The sequence below is a fragment of the Oncorhynchus keta genome, chromosome 3 (assembly GCF_023373465.1).
Source record: "Oncorhynchus keta strain PuntledgeMale-10-30-2019 chromosome 3, Oket_V2, whole genome shotgun sequence".
NCBI lineage: Eukaryota > Metazoa > Chordata > Actinopteri > Salmoniformes > Salmonidae > Oncorhynchus > Oncorhynchus keta.
In genome coordinates, this window is record NC_068423.1 from 25310715 (window position 1) to 25328563 (window position 17849).

At 44.6% G+C, this 17849-nt stretch overlaps 1 protein-coding gene and 1 long non-coding RNA gene across 2 annotated transcripts in view; one reads left to right on the forward strand and one right to left on the reverse strand.

The window, feature by feature from the left end:
• The window catches only part of LOC118368794 (ATP-binding cassette sub-family C member 3-like), a 76180-nt gene that overhangs the window by 14947 nt on the left and 43384 nt on the right, over window positions 1-17849 (forward strand). The window contains 6 exon segments of the mRNA XM_052493729.1: window positions 4462-4638; window positions 7740-7865; window positions 9420-9551; window positions 11089-11214; window positions 11598-11659; window positions 11915-12046. Coding sequence (XP_052349689.1) covers window positions 4462-4638; window positions 7740-7865; window positions 9420-9551; window positions 11089-11214; window positions 11598-11659; window positions 11915-12046 — 755 coding nt within the window.
• On the reverse strand, window positions 13353-14666 carry LOC127915101 (uncharacterized). The gene is made up of 3 exons (XR_008090197.1): window positions 14014-14666; window positions 13532-13589; window positions 13353-13439 (listed from the first exon to the last, which is right to left on the reverse strand). It is a non-coding gene; the product is annotated as an uncharacterized LOC127915101 (long non-coding RNA).

Consider the following 17849-nt stretch of genomic DNA (forward strand, 5'->3'; position numbering starts at 1 on the left):
GTTGTCCAGTCTCACTGACTCTGGTTTAATGAACTTCGCTATCTTAATATAGAATATAGAATGGAGTTAACTATGACCATAGCTTATGAATGCAGAAATGTTAAAGTTCCACATTCACATTTGTTACATGGCTTGAAGTGCAGAGATCCTGACTTCTTCATAGAGGTCTTTTGAGTGGACTGTGAAATAGTGATTTGTATACGCTTTACTCTTTTGCTTAGATTTCATTTTAAAAGCAGCATTTGTTAGCACTGTCTGATACTACAAACCACAAGATGAGAAGATGATGACGTGATGGTGGAGCATGCTTTCTGTTGTGGCGCCAGACATTTCACCAGCAACATTTTTACATTTACCAGACCTGATTAGGGCGTCCACCCACAGTGCTCAGAATGACAGAAATCCCCTTTTTAGATGATGGTAATTCATAATAACAGAACATGCAAGTCTAGGATGCAACGATGTGCTCTAATTCTTACCTCATTCTGATGACGACTTTGAAAGATGTTTGAAGGACTGTCCACATGAACTTTTCCTCAGATAACAAGACAAGTAACGAACATCAAAATCACTAGCCTGTCAATCTACTGTCCCCCCATAGAAGAAAGGTTTACCTATTGGTCAGCTTGTAGAGAAATAAATAGCCTATTCCAAATAGACTCTGGGACAGTTGTGGGAAAATATATCCCCAAATTCAGAACAGCCTCAATTTGTCAGGGCATGGACTCTACAAGGTGTCGAAAGCGTTCCACAGGGATGCTGGTCCATGTTGGCTCTACAAGGTGTTGAAAGCGTTCCACAGGGATGCTGGTCCATGTTGGCTCTACAAGGTGTTGAAAGCGTTCCACAGGGATGCTGGTCCATGTTGGCTTTACAAGGTGTTGAAAGCGTTCCACAGGGATGCTGGTCCATGTTGGCTCTACAAGGTGTTGAAAGCGTTCCACAGGGATGCTGGTCCATGTTGGCTCTACAAGGTGTTGAAAGCGTTCCACAGGGATGCTGGTCCATGTTGGCTCTACAAGGTGTTGAAAGCGTTCCACAGGGATGCTGGTCCATGTTGGCTCTACAAGGTGTTGAAAGCGTTCCACAAGGATGCTGGTCCATGTTGGCTTTACAAGGTGTTGAAAGCGTTCCACAGGGATGCTGGTCCATGTTGGCTCTACAAGGTGTTGAAAGCGTTCCACAAGGATGCTGGTCCATGTTGGCTTTACAAGGTGTTGAAAGCGTTCCACAGGGATGCTGGTCCATGTTGGCTCTACAAGGTGTTGAAAGTGTTCCACAGGGATGCTGGTCCATGTTGGCTCTACAAGGTGTCGAAAGCGTTCCACAGGGATGCTGGTCCATGTTGGCTCTACAAGGTGTTGAAAGCGTTCCACAGGGATGCTGGTCCATGTTGGCTTTACAAGGTGTCGAAAGCGTTCCACAGGGATGCTGGTCCATGTTGGCTCTACAAGGTGTTGAAAGCGTTCCACAGGGATGCTGGTCCATGTTGGCTCTACAAGGTGTTGAAAGCGTTCCACAGGGATGCTGGTCCATGTTGGCTTTACAAGGTGTTGAAAGCGTTCCACAGGGATGCAGGTCCATGTTGGCTCTACAAGGTGTTGAAAGCGTTCCACAGGGATGCAGGTCCATGTTGGCTCTACAAGGTGTTGAAAGCGTTCCACAGGGATGCTGGTCCATGTTGGCTCTACAAGGTGTTGAAAGCGTTCCACAAGGATGCTGGTTCATGTTGGCTCTACAAGGTGTTGAAAGCGTTCCACAGGGATTCTGGCCCATGTTGACTCCCGATGCTTCCCACATTTTGTGTCAAGTTGGCTGGATGTCCTTTTGGATGGTTGACCATTCTTGATAAACACAGGAAACTGTTGAGTGTGAAAAACCAAGCTTTCTGTATTTTAATTTCAGCTTGGATCCATTTCAAGAACGATTTGAGCATATTATTTAAGCAGTATGGGATTAAATATGCTGAGTTTGAGAGTAATGCTGTTTTAAGTATCTCAGAAGCTTCCCAATGTCTCCTTGATTTGCTCTACATGGTTCTTAGTGTCCATGATGCAACCCAACACCCAAAGCTGTGCTTTCCCCCTCCGTGGAAGTCTACAGGACTCTCTCTATCTACGTAATGAGTAAAGTAGCAACCATGGAAGTCTACAGGACTATCTACGTAATGAGTAAAGTAGCAACCATGGAAGTCTACAGGACTATCTCTACGTAATGAGTAAAGTAGCAACCATGGAAGTCTACAGGACTATCTCTACGTAATGAGTAAAGTAGCAACTGTGGAATTCTACAGGACTATCTCTACGTAATGAGTAAAGTAGAAACCGTGGAAGTCTATGTAATGAGTAAAGTAGAAACCATGGAAGTCTCTACGTAATGAGTAAAGTAGAAACCATGGAAGTCTACAGGACTATCTCTATCTACGTAATGAGTAAAGTAGCAACCATGGAAGTCTACAGGACTATCTCTACGTAATGAGTAAAGTAGCAACCATGGAAGTCTACAGGACTATCTACGTAATGAGTAAAGTAGCAACCGTGGAAGTCTACAGGACTATCTCTATGTAATGAGTAAAGTAGAAACCATGGAAGTCTACAGGACTATCTCTATCTACGTAATGAGTAAAGTAGAAACCATGGAAGTCTACAGGACTATCTCTACGTAATGAGTAAAGTAGCAACCATGGAAGTCTACAGGACTATCTCTATCTACGTAATGAGTAAAGTAGAAACCATGGAAGTCTACAGGACTATCTCTACGTAATGAGTAAAGTAGCAACCATGGAAGTCTACAGGACTATCTACGTAATGAGTAAAGTAGAAACCATGGAAGTGTACAGGACTATCTCTACGTAATGATTAAAGTAGAAACCGTGGAAGTCTACAGGACTATCTCTATGTAATGAGTAAAGTAGCAACCGTGGAAGTCTACAGGACTATCTCTACGTAATGAGTAAAGTAGAAACCATGGAAGTCTACAGGACTATCTCTACGTAATGAGTAAAGTAGCAACCGTGGAAGTCTACAGGACTATCTCTACGTAATGAGTAAAGTAGAAACCATGGAAGTCTACAGGACTATCTACGTAATGAGTAAAGTAGCAACCATGGCAGTCTACAGGACTATCTCTATCTACGTAATGAGTAAAGTAGAAACCGTGGAAGTCTCTATGTAATGAGTAAAGTAGAAACCATGGAAGTCTCTACGTAATGAGTAAAGTAGCAGCCATGGAAGTCTACAGGACTCTCTCTATCTACGTAATGAGTAAAGTAGAAACCGTGGAAGTCTCTATGTAATGAGTAAAGTAGAAACCATGGAAGTCTCTACGTAATGAGTAAAGTAGCAACCATGGCAGTCTACAGGACTATCTCTATCTACGTAATGAGTAAAGTAGAAAGTGGAAGTCTCTATGTAATGAGTAAAGTAGAAACCATGGAAGTCTCTACGTAATGAGTAAAGTAGAAACCGTGGAAGTCTACAGGACTATCTCTATCTACGTAATGAGTAAAGTAGCAACCATGGAAGTCTACAGGACTATCTCTACGTAATGAGTAAAGTAGAAACCATGGAAGTCTACAGGACTATCTCTATCTACGTAATGAGTAAAGTAGCAACCGTGGAAGTCTACAGGACTCTCTACGTAATGAGTAAAGTAGCAACCGTGGAAGTCTACAGGACTATCTCTACGTAATGAGTAAAGTAGCAACCATGGAAGTCTACAGGACTATCTCTACGTAATGAGTAAAGTAGAAACCATGGAAGTCTACAGGACTATCTCTACGTAATGAGTAAAGTAGCAACCATGGAAGTCTACAGGACTATATCTATCTACGTAATGAGTAAAGTAGCAACCGTGGAAGTCTACAGGACTCTCTACGTAATGAGTAAAGTAGCAACCATGGAAGTCTACAGGACTATCTCTACGTAATGAGTAAAGTAGCAACCATGGAAGTCTACAGGACTATATCTATCTACGTAATGAGTAAAGTAGCAACCGTGGAAGTCTACAGGACTCTCTACGTAATGAGTAAAGTAGCAACCGTGGAAGTCTACAGGACTATCTCTACCTACGTAATGAGTAAAGTAGCAAACGTGGAAGTTGTAATGAGAGTGAGAGGATTTTTACGTCTGCTTACATGTGTCCCTCTCGGCTCTTGAGCCAGCTGATGTCATGCAACATTCCACACGGTTAAACATGACCTTGGGTCAGGGGTCAAGACAGGAGAAAAGTGGATTGACTACTGATAATATGGTGATCTGGGAGGTCAAACAAGACCTGGTTAAGGTCTTCATGACACCCTATTCCATAGGCTCGTACAGTGCTCTACTTCCGGCCATATTGTCCCCATAGGTTCTGACTATAGGGTCATTCAGATTGGCCCCACTGGATATTTGTTTGATGATTAGGCCATTTACAAGGTATTGGTCTCATCCCATTGGTCGCCATCTTATTTGATTCCAGGTAGCCAATCAGACGCTCCACACAGACAGCCCAGACCTTCCGGAGTGTTTCCAGCTGTCAGTGCTGTCTTGGCTGCCTTGTGTGTACCTGTGGCTGGCTTGCCCTCCCTACATCTTCTACGTCCAGAGGAACAACATGGGTTACATCATGATGTCCGTCCTCAACAGAGTCAAAACGGTTAGGGACCACACCACACACTGGGCTGCTGTCTCCATCTCTCTGTCTCTCTCTCACACCACACACTGGGCTGCTGTCTCCATCTCTCTGTCTCTCTCTCTCACCACACACTGGGCTGCTGTCTCCATCTCTCTGTCTCTCTCTCTCACCACACACTGGGCTGCTGTCTCCATCTCTCTGTCTCACCACACACTGGGCTGCTGTCTCCATCTCTCTGTCTCTCTGTCTCACCACACACTGGGCTGCTGTCTCCATCTCTCTGTCTCTCTCTCTCACACCACACACTGGGCTGCTGTCTCCATCTCTCTGTCTCTCTCTCTCACCACACACTGGGCTGCTGTCTCCATCTCTCTGTCTCTCTGTCTCACCACACACTGGGCTGCTGTCTCCATCTCTGTCTCTCTCTCTCACACCACACACTGGGCTGCTGTCTCCATCTCTCTGTCTCTCTCTCTCTCTCTCTCTCACCACACACTGGGCTGCTGTCTCCATCTCTCTGTCTCTCTCTCTCACACCACACACTGGGCTGCTGTCTCCATCTCTCTCTCTCTCTCTCACACCACACACTGGGCTGCTGTCTCCATCTCTCTGTCTCTCTCTCTCACCACACACTGGGCTGCTGTCTCCATCTCTCTGTCTCTCTCTCACACCACACACTGGGCTGCTGTCTCCATCTCTCTGTCTCTCTCTCTCACCACACACTGGGCTGCTGTCTCCATCTCTCTGTCTCTCTCTCTCACCACACACTGGGCTGCTGTCTCCATCTCTCTGTCTCTCTGTCTCACCACACACTGGGCTGCTGTCTCCATCTCTGTCTCTCTTTCTCACACCACACACTGGGCTGCTGTCTCCATCTCTCTGTCTCTCTCTCTCACCACATACTGGGCTGCTGTCTCCATCTCTCTGTCTCTCTCTCACACCACACACTGGGCTGCTGTCTCCATCTCTCTGTCTCTCTCTCTCTCTCTCTCACCACACACTGGGCTGCTGTCTCCATCTCTCTGTCTCTCTCTCTCACACCACACACTGGGCTGCTGTCTCCATCTCTCTGTCTCTCTCTCTCACACCACACACTGGGCTGCTGTCTCCATCTCTCTGTCTCTCTCTCTCACCACACACTGGGCTGCTGTCTCCATCTCTGTCTCTCTTTCTCACACCACACACTGGGCTGCTGTCTCCATCTCTCTGTCTCTCTCTCTCTCACCACATACTGGGCTGCTGTCTCCATCTCTCTGTCTCTCTCTCACCACACACTGGGCTGCTGTCTCCATCTCTGTCTCTCTTTCTCACACCACACACTGGGCTGCTGTCTCCATCTCTCTGTCTCTCTCTCTCACCACATACTGGGCTGCTGTCTCCATCTCTCTGTCTCTCTCTCTCACCACACACTGGGCTGCTCTCTCTCTCTCTCTCTCTCTCTCTCTCTCTCTCTCTCTCTCTCTCTCTCTCTCTCTCTCACCACATACTGGGCTGCTGTCTCCATCTCTCTGTCTCTCTCTCACTCACTCACTCACTCACTCACCACACACTGGGCTGCTGTCTCCATCTCTCTCTGTCTCTTTTTTTTCCCCAGGACATAGACATATCTGATATGTGCAGAAAGTTTAAATTCTTGTTAATCTAACTGCACTGTCCAATTTACAGTATCTATTACAGTGAAATAATACAATGCTTTTGTCTGAGGAGAGTGCACAGTTATGAACTTAGAATGTATTAATAAACCAATTAGGCACATTTGGGCAGTCTTGATACAACATTTTGAACAGAAATGCAATGGTTCATTGAATCAGTCAAACTTTGCACATATACTGGCAAAAATATAAATTGCGCCTAACCTGGAATCATACATTATGGCTTTTCTCTTGCATTTCATAGATGATCTTTTACCAGGTCTAATGTTATATTCTCCTACATTAATTTCACATTTCCACAAACTTCAAAGTGTTTCCTTTCAAATGGTATCAAGAATATGCATATCCTTGCTTCAGGTCCTGAGCTACAGGCAGTTAGATTTGGGTATGTCATTTTAGGCTAAAAAAAAATGTTCCAATCCTTAAGAGGCTTTAGTTGATGCACGATAAGGGAATAGTGGAAATGTTTATCAGACCAGTACTGGGAAACGGACCAGACATGCATGGTTGTCTCTCTGTTTGTCTCGGTCTCCTCCATCTCTCCTTCTCTTTCTGTCTCCTCCATCTCTCCTTCTCTTTCTGTCTCTCTATCTCTTTCTGTCTCCTCCATCTCTCCTTCTCTTTCTGTCTCTCTATCTCTTTCTGTCTCTCTATCTCTTTCTGTCTCCATCTCTCCTTCTCTTTCTGTCTCCATCTCTCCTTCTCTTTCTGTCTCCATCTCTCCTTCTCTTTCTGTCTCCATCTCTCCTTCTCTTTCTGTCTCCATCTCTCCTTCTCTTTCTGTCTCCATCTCTCCTTCTCTTTCTGTCTCCATCTCTCCTTCTCTTTCTGTCTCCATCTCTTTCTGTCTCCTCCTTCTCTTTCTGTCTCCATCTCTCTTTCCTTCTCTTTCTGTCTCCATCTCTCCTTCTCTTTCTGTCTCCATCTCTCCTTCTCTTTCTGTCTCCATCTCTCCTTCTCTTTCTGTCTCCATCTCTCCTTCTCTTTCTGTCTCCATCTCTCCTTCTCTTTCTGTCTCCATCTCTCCTTCTCTTTCTGTCTCCATCTCTCCTTCTCTTTCTGTCTCCATCTCTCCTTCTCTTTCTGTCTCCATCTCTCCTTCTCTTTCTGTCTCCATCTCTCCTTCTCTTTCTGTCTCCATCTCTTTCTGTCTCCATCTCTTTCTGTCTCCTTCTCTTTCTGTCTCTGCGTCTCCTTCTCTTTCTGTCTCTGCGTCTCCTTCTCTTTCTGTCTCTCGATGCGATCCTGTTTGGAGATTAATTTCCTGTGTCGTGCCCATATTATATTAGTTAGTTAATCCACGATAAGGGAATAGTGGAAATGTTTGTCAGACAGGCTAATGACCAGTACTGGGAAACAGAGAAGACATACATACAAGCTTGTTCAGGCACTTTAGATGTGTTTTGAATAAATGACTCCTGCTCAGTTTTGGGTCTCTGTCTTTCTCTCTATCTCCCTCTCCTCCTCTAGGTATTTGCGTTGCTGTTGTGGATCGTGTGTTGGGCAGATCTCTTCGGCACCTTCCATGAGCTGCATCAGGGGGACACACGGCCGCCCATCTACTTCGTTACCCCACTGGTGGTCGGCGTTACCATGGTACGCAACCAATAGGACGTGGCGTTGTAAACAGATAGTACAGCATTCAACTCACTTCCTGGAAAAAATACCTTATTTTAGGGGTCTTGTTGCTTAGGGACAGTTCAACATTTACTGGGGTGGTCCAAAATAGGGGAGGGTTGTCAAATGTATATTTATTTGTGTTTTTTACATTTTTATTGGTCACGGAAGGGTAGTATGTTTCTATTGGTCACGGGGGGAGGGTAGTGTGTTTCTATTGGGCACAGGGGGAGGGTAGTGTGTTTCTATTGGGCACAGGGTAGTTTACTATATCATTTCTTCCATCCTAGCCACATTTCATAATCTGCTTGCATGCACCTCCTCTATATCAAGGTGTTTTTTAAATTTATTTTATTTTACCTTTATTTTACTAGGCAAGTCAGTTAAGAACAAATTCTTATTTTCAATGACGGCCTAGTGGGTTAACTGCCTGTTCAGGGGCAGAACGACAGATTTGTACCTTGTCAGCTCGGGGACAACTAGGCTACCCTGCCGCCCCGTGTTGTGGTACTTCCCTAATGGACTCCTCTACCAATCTAGCTTTTACTATACCACAGGCCAATATAGTCTACCAGTCTGTTCTATCCTGCCCTCTATCCACCATTCATAGTGGTAGGTGGATAGTTTGTCCTGATCTGCTATAGGCTAACTAGCATACACATGTTTCAATATGAATCCACACAAATAGGAATAGCTGATGGGCAGCTGAGATGAAAGAACAGTGAGACACGAGGCTCAAGAAGCTCCAATACGAGCTGCTATTCCTCGCGCACCTAAAACCTAATGCTTCAAAACCATGATATCGAAGTGCACAAAGTCGGTAAGCTTTGCTTATTGGTTGTGTTGTGGTATTTGGGAGGGTAGTCCCCAAAGAAACCTGTTGGTGTTACATTTGGTGCCTATAGTATATTTTATATAATTAGAAATAAAGAATCAAAATGCTGAACGTCTGATTTCCTCCTAGCTGATCATTGTCTGCAGACGGCTCTGATCGTAGTGTAATGAAACGTGCAGGGAGAGGGAGCTCGTCTGTGGTGGTCGGCGAACCCTCAACCTTCTGGCCAGTAGCCCTGCATGGTATCGACTGCCACAAAAGCAATGCAGGAGTTTATAAACACAGGCTCACTTACAGTTATTGTTATTTGTGGCCGTAAACATTATTTTTGAGTTAATTCTATGAGGGCGGGAGGTTGTGCGTGAGGTGGATGCATGTTTACGTAACTTGTCATAGAGTCAATCCATCATGTATGTGTCGTTATGTTGGTAGATGATTAGAGTGTCATTGTATTCCAGTAGCCTTAACAGTAATGCTACGCTGTAGGAAGTAAGCCTATTGAACTTGATGTTATTCTCAGGCATCATTGTAGAGCATTTGCTGTGTTGGTTCACAATGTTCTCTCTCTCTCTCTCTCTCTCTCTCTCTCTCATATGCTTAAGTGAGCGAAGGAGAGAGCGCTGAGATGATCCTTACATGCCCTTTTGTGCTTATCTAAATGGTGTTAACTCAACCCCTCCATCTCTTCTCTGCCTCAGTTGCTAGCTACGTTTCTGATCCAGTTTGAGAGGTTGAGAGGGGTCCAGTCTTCAGGGATTCTCTTTATATTCTGGTTCCTGTCTGTGCTGTGTGCCATCGTGCCTTTCCGCTCCAAGATCCTACAGGCCAAGGTGAGATCAAGGTTCCCCTTTCTGATGTCTCCATCTGCCTCCAGCTCTCTCCTTCATCCCTTGCCTCTCTCAAAAGGTGCCCCCCCTCCATCACTCTCTCCCTCTCCTCCCTCCTTTCCTAGCTGAAGAACTTACGGTTGTCTAGGCAGGGACGTTGTTTTGGGGGTTAGGCAGGGACGTTGTTTTGGGGGTTAGGCAGGGACGTTGTTTTGGGGGTTAGGCAGGGACGTTGTTTTGGGGGTTAGGCAGGGACGTTGTTTTGGGGATTTAGGCAGGGACGTTGTTTTGGGGATTTAGGCAGGGATGTTGTTTTGGGGATTTAAGCAGGGACGTTGTTTTGGGGATTTAGGCAGGGACGTTGTTTTGGGGATTTAAGCAGGGATGTTGTTTTGGGGATTTAAGCAGGGATGTTGTTTTGGGGGTTAGGCAGGGATGAGGCTGTGTGGCGAGAGCAAGGGGGAGGAAGTGTGAGGGAGAGCGACAGAGAGAGGGAGAGAAATAGTCGGTCTGTTGTCCAGTGTTCTGAATGGAATAACATAGCTTGTGAACTTCAGATCTCTCATTGACTATTACTCATCACCGTTGTCAAAACTTGTCGTTGCACATCTCACACCACAAGGGAATTGCCGGTAAAATGAAACAGGTTTGAAAATATCGTGATGTCTGGGATGTCTGGGACTGCTCAAAGACTGGATCGGTAGCCTCAGGTTGCGTCTCTGACCCGCTCACGTTAAACGACGAGCGTCGGTGACGACCCCGCATAGCGTCCAGCCACCCCAGTCGTAGACTGTTCTCTCTACTACCGCATGGCAAGTGGTACCGGTGCGCCAAGTCTAGGACCAAAAGGCTTCTCAACAGTTTTTTTTTTTTTTTACCCCCAAGCCATAAGACTCCTGAACAGGTAACCAAATGGTTACCAGGATTATTTGCATTGTGTGCCCCCCCCCAACCCCTCTTTTACCCTGCTGCTACTCTCTGTTCATCATATTTGCATAGTCACTTAGTCATTCATGTACATACTACCTCAATTGGCCCGACCAACCAGTGCTCCCACATATTGCCTAACAGGGCTATCTGCACTGTGTCCCACCACCCGCTAACCCCTATTTTTACGCTACTGCTACTCTCTGTTCATCATATATGCATAGTCACTTTAACCATATCTACATGTACATACTACCTCCATCAGCCTGACTAACAGGTGTCTGTATAGAACCTTGCTACTGTTATTCTCAAATGTCTTTTTACTGTTTTATTTCTTTACTTACACACACATTCCTTTTTTGCACTATTGGTTAGAACCTGTAAGTAAGCATTTCACTGTAAGGTCTACTACACCTGTTGTATTCGGCGCACGTGACAAATAAACTTTGATTTGCGTCTCAGATCTCCAAAACCTGTCTGGAACAGACAAATCGGGGTCACGATCATGTAGTGTTCACCTTTAGTGTCCGTCAAACTCCTTTTAAGAAATGGCTTTCATGACACAATGTCCTCCAACGGGTCAATCAAGTATTTCTCCTGTCTTGTGTTTCAGAGTGAGATTCCAGACAAGCTGCGTTTCATCACCTTCTATCTCTACTTCAGTCTGGTTGTATCACAGCTGATCCTCTGTTGCTTCAATGAGAAACCCCCCCTTTTCTCCAATGTCGACACAGACCCCGTGAGTCACACACACACACACACACACACACGTTTGTTTTACTTTCCTCGTGGGCACCAAACAATTGATTCCCATTCAAAATCAAATTTTTCCTAACCTTAACCCCAAATCCCTATCCTTAACTTCTAACCCTAACCCCAAATCCCTAACCTTAACTTCTAACCTGTAACCCTAACCCCTAACCTTAACCTTAACTTCTAACCTGTAACCCGTGAGCCTAAAATAGCCCTTTTCTTTGTGGGGACTGGTGAAATTTGTCTGAATATTTTCTTGTTTTACTATTCTTGTGAGGACTTCTGGTCCCCACAACGATAGTAAAAACACACACACACACACACGCACACACTGCGGCCTATCTTCTTACTCTGTTATTTTCTCTTCAGAATCCTTGTCCTCAATCGACCGCTGGCTTCCTCTCCACAATGACCTTCTGGTGGTTCACTAGGTAAAAACCATTCACACACACACACACACACACACACACACACATACACCCGTTCATCATCATTGTGTCTGTCCTATATATTTGTATGGCTTGTAGCTACTTCATATTCACATATGTTATTCAATTAATCGGTACATTTGATCAATAATTAATAGAATTGCAAACAGCAGTCTTCTCTCTGCAATGGTTTCCATGGACACTGATAAAGTATCCCTCTCTTTACAAAGTTTCCCGTTGTGTCTCTCCCTGTCCCAGCATGGCTATCAAAGGCTATAAGAACCCTCTGGAAGCCAAAGACCTGTGGTCACTGAACAAGAGGGACAGCTCAGAGGAGGTTGTCCCCAAGCTGCTGAAAGAGTGGGACCTGGAGCAGATTAAGGCTCACAGGTAGGGAGAGGGAGGGCGGGAGGGAGGGAGGGAGGGACCTGGAGCAGATCAAAGCTCCCAGGTAGGGTGGGAGGGTGAGAGGGAGGGAGGGACCTGGAGCAGATCAAAGCTCCCAGGTAGGGAGGGAGGGAGGGAGGGAGGGAGGGATCTGGAGCAGAACAAGGCTCCCAGGTAGGGAGGGAGGGTGAGAGGGAGGGAGGGAGGGATCTGGAGCAGAACAAGGCTCACAGGTAGGGAGGGAGGGTGAGAGGGAGAGAGGGAGGGACCTGGAGCAGATCAAGGCTCACAGGGAGGGAGGGAGGGAGGGAGGGAGGGAGGGAGGGAGGGAGGGACCTTGAGCAGATCAAGGCTCACAGGTAGGGAGGGAGGGAGAGATCTGGAGCAGATCAAGGCTCACAGGTAGGGAGGGATCTGGAGCAGATCAAGGCTCCCAGATAGGGAGGGAGGGAGAGAGGAGGGAGGGAGAGAGGAGGGAGAGAGAGAGAGAGAGAGAGGGGAGAGGGAGAGAGAGAGAGGGAGGGAGGGACCTGGAGCAGATCAAAGCTCACAGGGAGGGAGGGATCTGGAGCAGATCAAGGCTCCCAGGTAGGGAGGGGAGAGGGAGGGAGAGAGAGGGAGGGAGGAGGGAGACAGATCAAAGCTCACAAATCTTATTGATCACAAGGCTCCACAGGTAGGGAGGTTAGTAGATGTTATTGTGAGTGTAGCAAAATGCTTATGCTTCTAGATCCAACAGTGCAGCAGTATCTAACAGGTAATATCTAACACATTCCACAACAAAAACCTCATATCTGACACATTCCACAACACAACCTAATATGACACATTCCACAACACAACCTAATATGACACATTCCACAACACAACCTAATATGACACATTCCACAACACAACCTAATATCTGACACATTCCACAACACAACCTAATATCTAACACATTCCACAACACAACCTAATATCTGACACATTCCACAACACAACCTAATATCTGACACATTGACACATTCCACAACACAACCTAATATCTGACACATTCCACAACACAACATTCCACAACACAACCTAATATCTGACACATTCCACAACACAACCTAATATCTAACACATTCCACAACACAACACATTCCACAACACAACCTAATATCTAACACATTCCACAACACAACCTAATATCTGACACATTCCACAACACAACCTAATATCTGACACATTCCACAACACAACCTAATATCTGACACATTCCACAACACAACCTAATATCTGACACATTCCACAACACAACCTAATACACATTCCACAACACAACCTAATATCTAACACATTCCACAACACAACCTAATATCTAACACATTCCACAACACAACCTAATATCTAACACATTCCACAACACAACCTAATATCACATTCCACACATTCCACAACACAACCTAATATCTGACACATTCCACAACACAACCTAATATCTGACACATTCCACAACACAACCTAATATCTAACACATTCCACAACACAACCTAATATCTAACACATTCCACAACACAACCTAATATCTGACACATCTGACACATTCCACAACACAACCTAATATCTGACACATTCCACAACACAACCTAATATCTGACACATTCCACAACACAACCTAATATCTGACACATTCCACAACACCACAACACAACACAACCTAATATCTGACACATTCCACAACACAACCTAATATCTAACACATTCCACAACACAACCTAATATCTAACACATTCCACAACACAACCTAATATCTAACACATTCCACAACACAACCTAATATCTAACACATTCCACAACACAACCTAATATCTGACACATTCCACAACACAACCTAATATCTGACACATTCCACAACACAACCTAATATCTGACACATTCCACAACACAATCCTAATATCTGACACATTCCACAACCTAATATCTGACATATTCCACAACACAACCTAATATCTAACACATTCCACAACACAACCTAATATCTAACACATTCCACAACACAACCTAATATCTGACACATTCCACAACACAACCTAATATCTGACACATTCCACAACACAACCTAATATCTGACACATTCCACAACACAACCTAATATCTGACACATTCCACAACACAACCTAATATCTGACACATTCCACAACACAACCTAATATCTGACACATTCCACAACACAACCTAATATCTGACACATTCCACAACACAACCTAATATCTGACACATTCCACAACACAACCTAATATCTGACACATTCCACAACACAACCTAATATCTGACACATTCCACAACACAACCTAATATCTGACACATTCCACAACACAACCTAATATCTGACACATTCCACAACACAACCTAATATCTGACACATTCCACAACACAACCTAATATCTGACACATTCCACAACACAACCTAATATCTGACACATTCCACAACACAACCTAATATCTGACACATTCCACAACACAACCTAATATCTAACACATTCCACAACACAACCTAATATCTAACACATTCCACAACACAACCTAATATCTGACACATTCCACAACACAACCTAATATCTGACACATTCCACAACACAACCTAATATCTGACACATTCCACAACACAACCTAATATCTGACACATTCCACAACACAACCTAATATCCACATTCCACAACATCTGACACATTCCACAACACAACCTAATATCTGACACATTCCACAACACAACCTAATATCTGACACATTCCACAACACAACCTAATATCTGACACATTCCACAACACAACCTAATATCTGACACATTCCACAACACAACCTAATATCTGACACATTCCACAACACAACCTAATATCTGACACATTCCACAACACAACCTAATATCTGACACATTCCACAACACAACCTAATATCTGACACATTCCACAACACAACCTAATATCTGACACATTCCACAACACATTCCACAACACAACCTAATATCTGACACATTCCACAACACAACCTAATATCTAACACATTCCACAACACACAACACATTCCACAACAATATCTGACACATTCCACAACACAACCTAATATCTGACACATTCCACAACACAACCTAATATCTGACACATTCCACAACACAACCTAATATCTGACACATTCCACAACACAACCTAATATCTGACACATTCCACAACACAACCTAATATCTGACACATTCCACAACACAAACTAATACACACAGTCTACTATAGGAATGTGATGAGAATATATAAGTATAAAATATGGATGAGCAGTGACAGAGCGGCTAAGATGTAATAGTATAGAATAGATAGTGAAGGATACAGTATACAGTATATACACATGAGATGAGTAATGCGAGAAATGTAAACATTCTTAAAGTGACTAGTGTTCCATTTATTAAAGTGACCAATGATATCAAGTCTGTATGTAGGCAGCCGCCTCTCTGTGCTAGTGATGGCTGTTTGAAGATGTCGTTCCCATAGCAACGATTAAAACATTCCCAAACCAGAAACCGTGTATTGATGGCAGCATTCGCGTGAAACTGAAAGCACGAACCACTGCTTTTAACCAGGGCAAGGTGACCGAATACAAACAGTGTAGCTATTCCCTCCGCTAAGCATCAGTATAGAGACAAAGTAGAGTCGGAATTCAACGGCTCAGACACGAGAGTTATGTGGCAGGGTCTACAGTCAATCACGGATTACAAAAAGAAAACCAGCCCCGTCACGGACCAGGATGTCTTGCTCCCAGGCAGACTAAATAACTTTTTTGCCCGCTTTGAGGACAATACAGTGCCACTGACACGGCCCGCAACCAAAACATGCGGTCTCTCCTTCACTGCAGTGAGTAAAACATTTATACGTGTTAACCCTCGCAAGGCTGCAGGCCCAGACGGCATCCCCAGCCGCACCCTCAGAGTATGCGCAGACCAGCTGGCTGGTGTGTTTACGGACATATTCAATCAATCCTTATCCCAGTCTGCTGTTCCCACATGCTTCAAGAGGGCCACCATTGTCCCTGTTCCCAAGAAAGCTAAGGTAACTGAGCTAAACGACTACCGCCCCGTAGCACTCACTTCCGTCATCATGAAGTGTTTTGAGAGACTAGTCAAGGACCATATCACCTCCACCCTACCTGACACCCTAGACAGGCCAAGGCTTGGAGGGAGAGTGGGGGAGAGAGGGAGGCAAGGGATGTAGGGTGGAACAGAGGGAGGGAGACAGGAATGTGGAGCAGGCCAAGGCTCACAGGGAGGGAGAGATTAACGTCAACATGAACATTGGGTATACCGTTGCTCAATTTCCTTAGTCTTTCCTGGAACACGTTCTATTTGGTGATGCTTATCTCAAAGGCGTCCAATTATTTCACTACTTCTAGGTACAAAGGAAAGAGAAACCTGCAAATTCCAATAACATTTTTAAATTAGTAATTCTCTTACTGTTTAAAAATCACTTCCCCTCTTTCCTTATTTTTCTTTTAACAACAATATTGACCCAGTAGTATGAATGTGTAGAGAATGGTTTCTCATGTTTAAGGTTACACAGACTAAGTCAACAGTAGTTTCCCCTTTTCAACTCGTTCCCAGAACAGTTGAGAGATGTGGTGGTTTGTTTTTATGAGCTCTGAATACTGGAGTGTGCGAGCATGATAGAAACCACTGCAGAGAGCAGCACCTTTTTGTCAGGATAGAAACCACTGCAGAGAGCAGCACCTTTTTGTCAGGATAGAAACCACTGCAGAGAGCAGCACCTTTTTGTCAGGATAGAAACCACTGCAGAGAGCAGCACCTTTTTGTCAGGATAGAAACCACTGCAGAGAGCAGCACCTTTTGTTAGGATAGAAACCACTGCAGAGAGCAGCACCTTTTTGTTAGGATAGAAACCACTGCAGAGAGCAGCACCTTTTTGTTAGGATAGAAACCACTGCAGAGAGCAGCACCTTTTTGTTAGGATAGAAACCACTGCAGAGAGCAGCACCTTTTTGTCAGGATAGAAACCACTGCAGAGAGCAGCACCTTTTGTCAGGATAGAAACCACTGCAGAGAGCAGCACCTTTTTGTTAGGATAGAAACCACTGCAGAGAGCAGCACCTTTTGTTAGGATAGAAACCACTGCAGAGAGCAGCACCTTTTGTCAGGATAGAAACCACTGCAGAGAGCAGCACCTTTTTGTTAGGATAGAAACCACTGCAGAGAGCAGCACCTTTTTGTTAGGATAGAAACCACTGCAGAGAGCAGCACCTTTTTGTTAGGATAGAAACCACTGCAGAGAGCAGCACCTTTTTGTTAGGATAGAAACCACTGCAGAGAGCAGCACCTTTTTGTTAGGATAGAAACCACTGCAGAGAGCAGCACCTTTTTGTTAGGATAGAAACCACTGCAGAGAGCAGCACCTTTTTGTTAGGATAGAAACCACTGCAGAGAGCAGCACCTTTTGAGCATTTAATATGATGAGTCAGTGTCTTCATCTCCGGTCTTGGTTGGAAAACACAATAGGAGAGAGAAGTCACCCAGTTTGCAAAATTACGTTGAAAAGACGTCTTTTATAAGTACTTTCCAGACATTGATATCACGTCCATTTTAGGTGCTAAATGAAAAGGTGAAAATAGGTATTTTTCCGGACTTTATTTTTCGATCATTGATTCTATGACCATTTTCTCCAGCTATGAAAATGTGACTAAGCAAGGCAGCACAGTGTGACTAAGCAAGGCAGCACAGTGTGACTAAGCAAGGCAGCACAGTGTGACTAAGCAAGGCAGCACAGTGTGACTAAGCAAGGCAGCACAG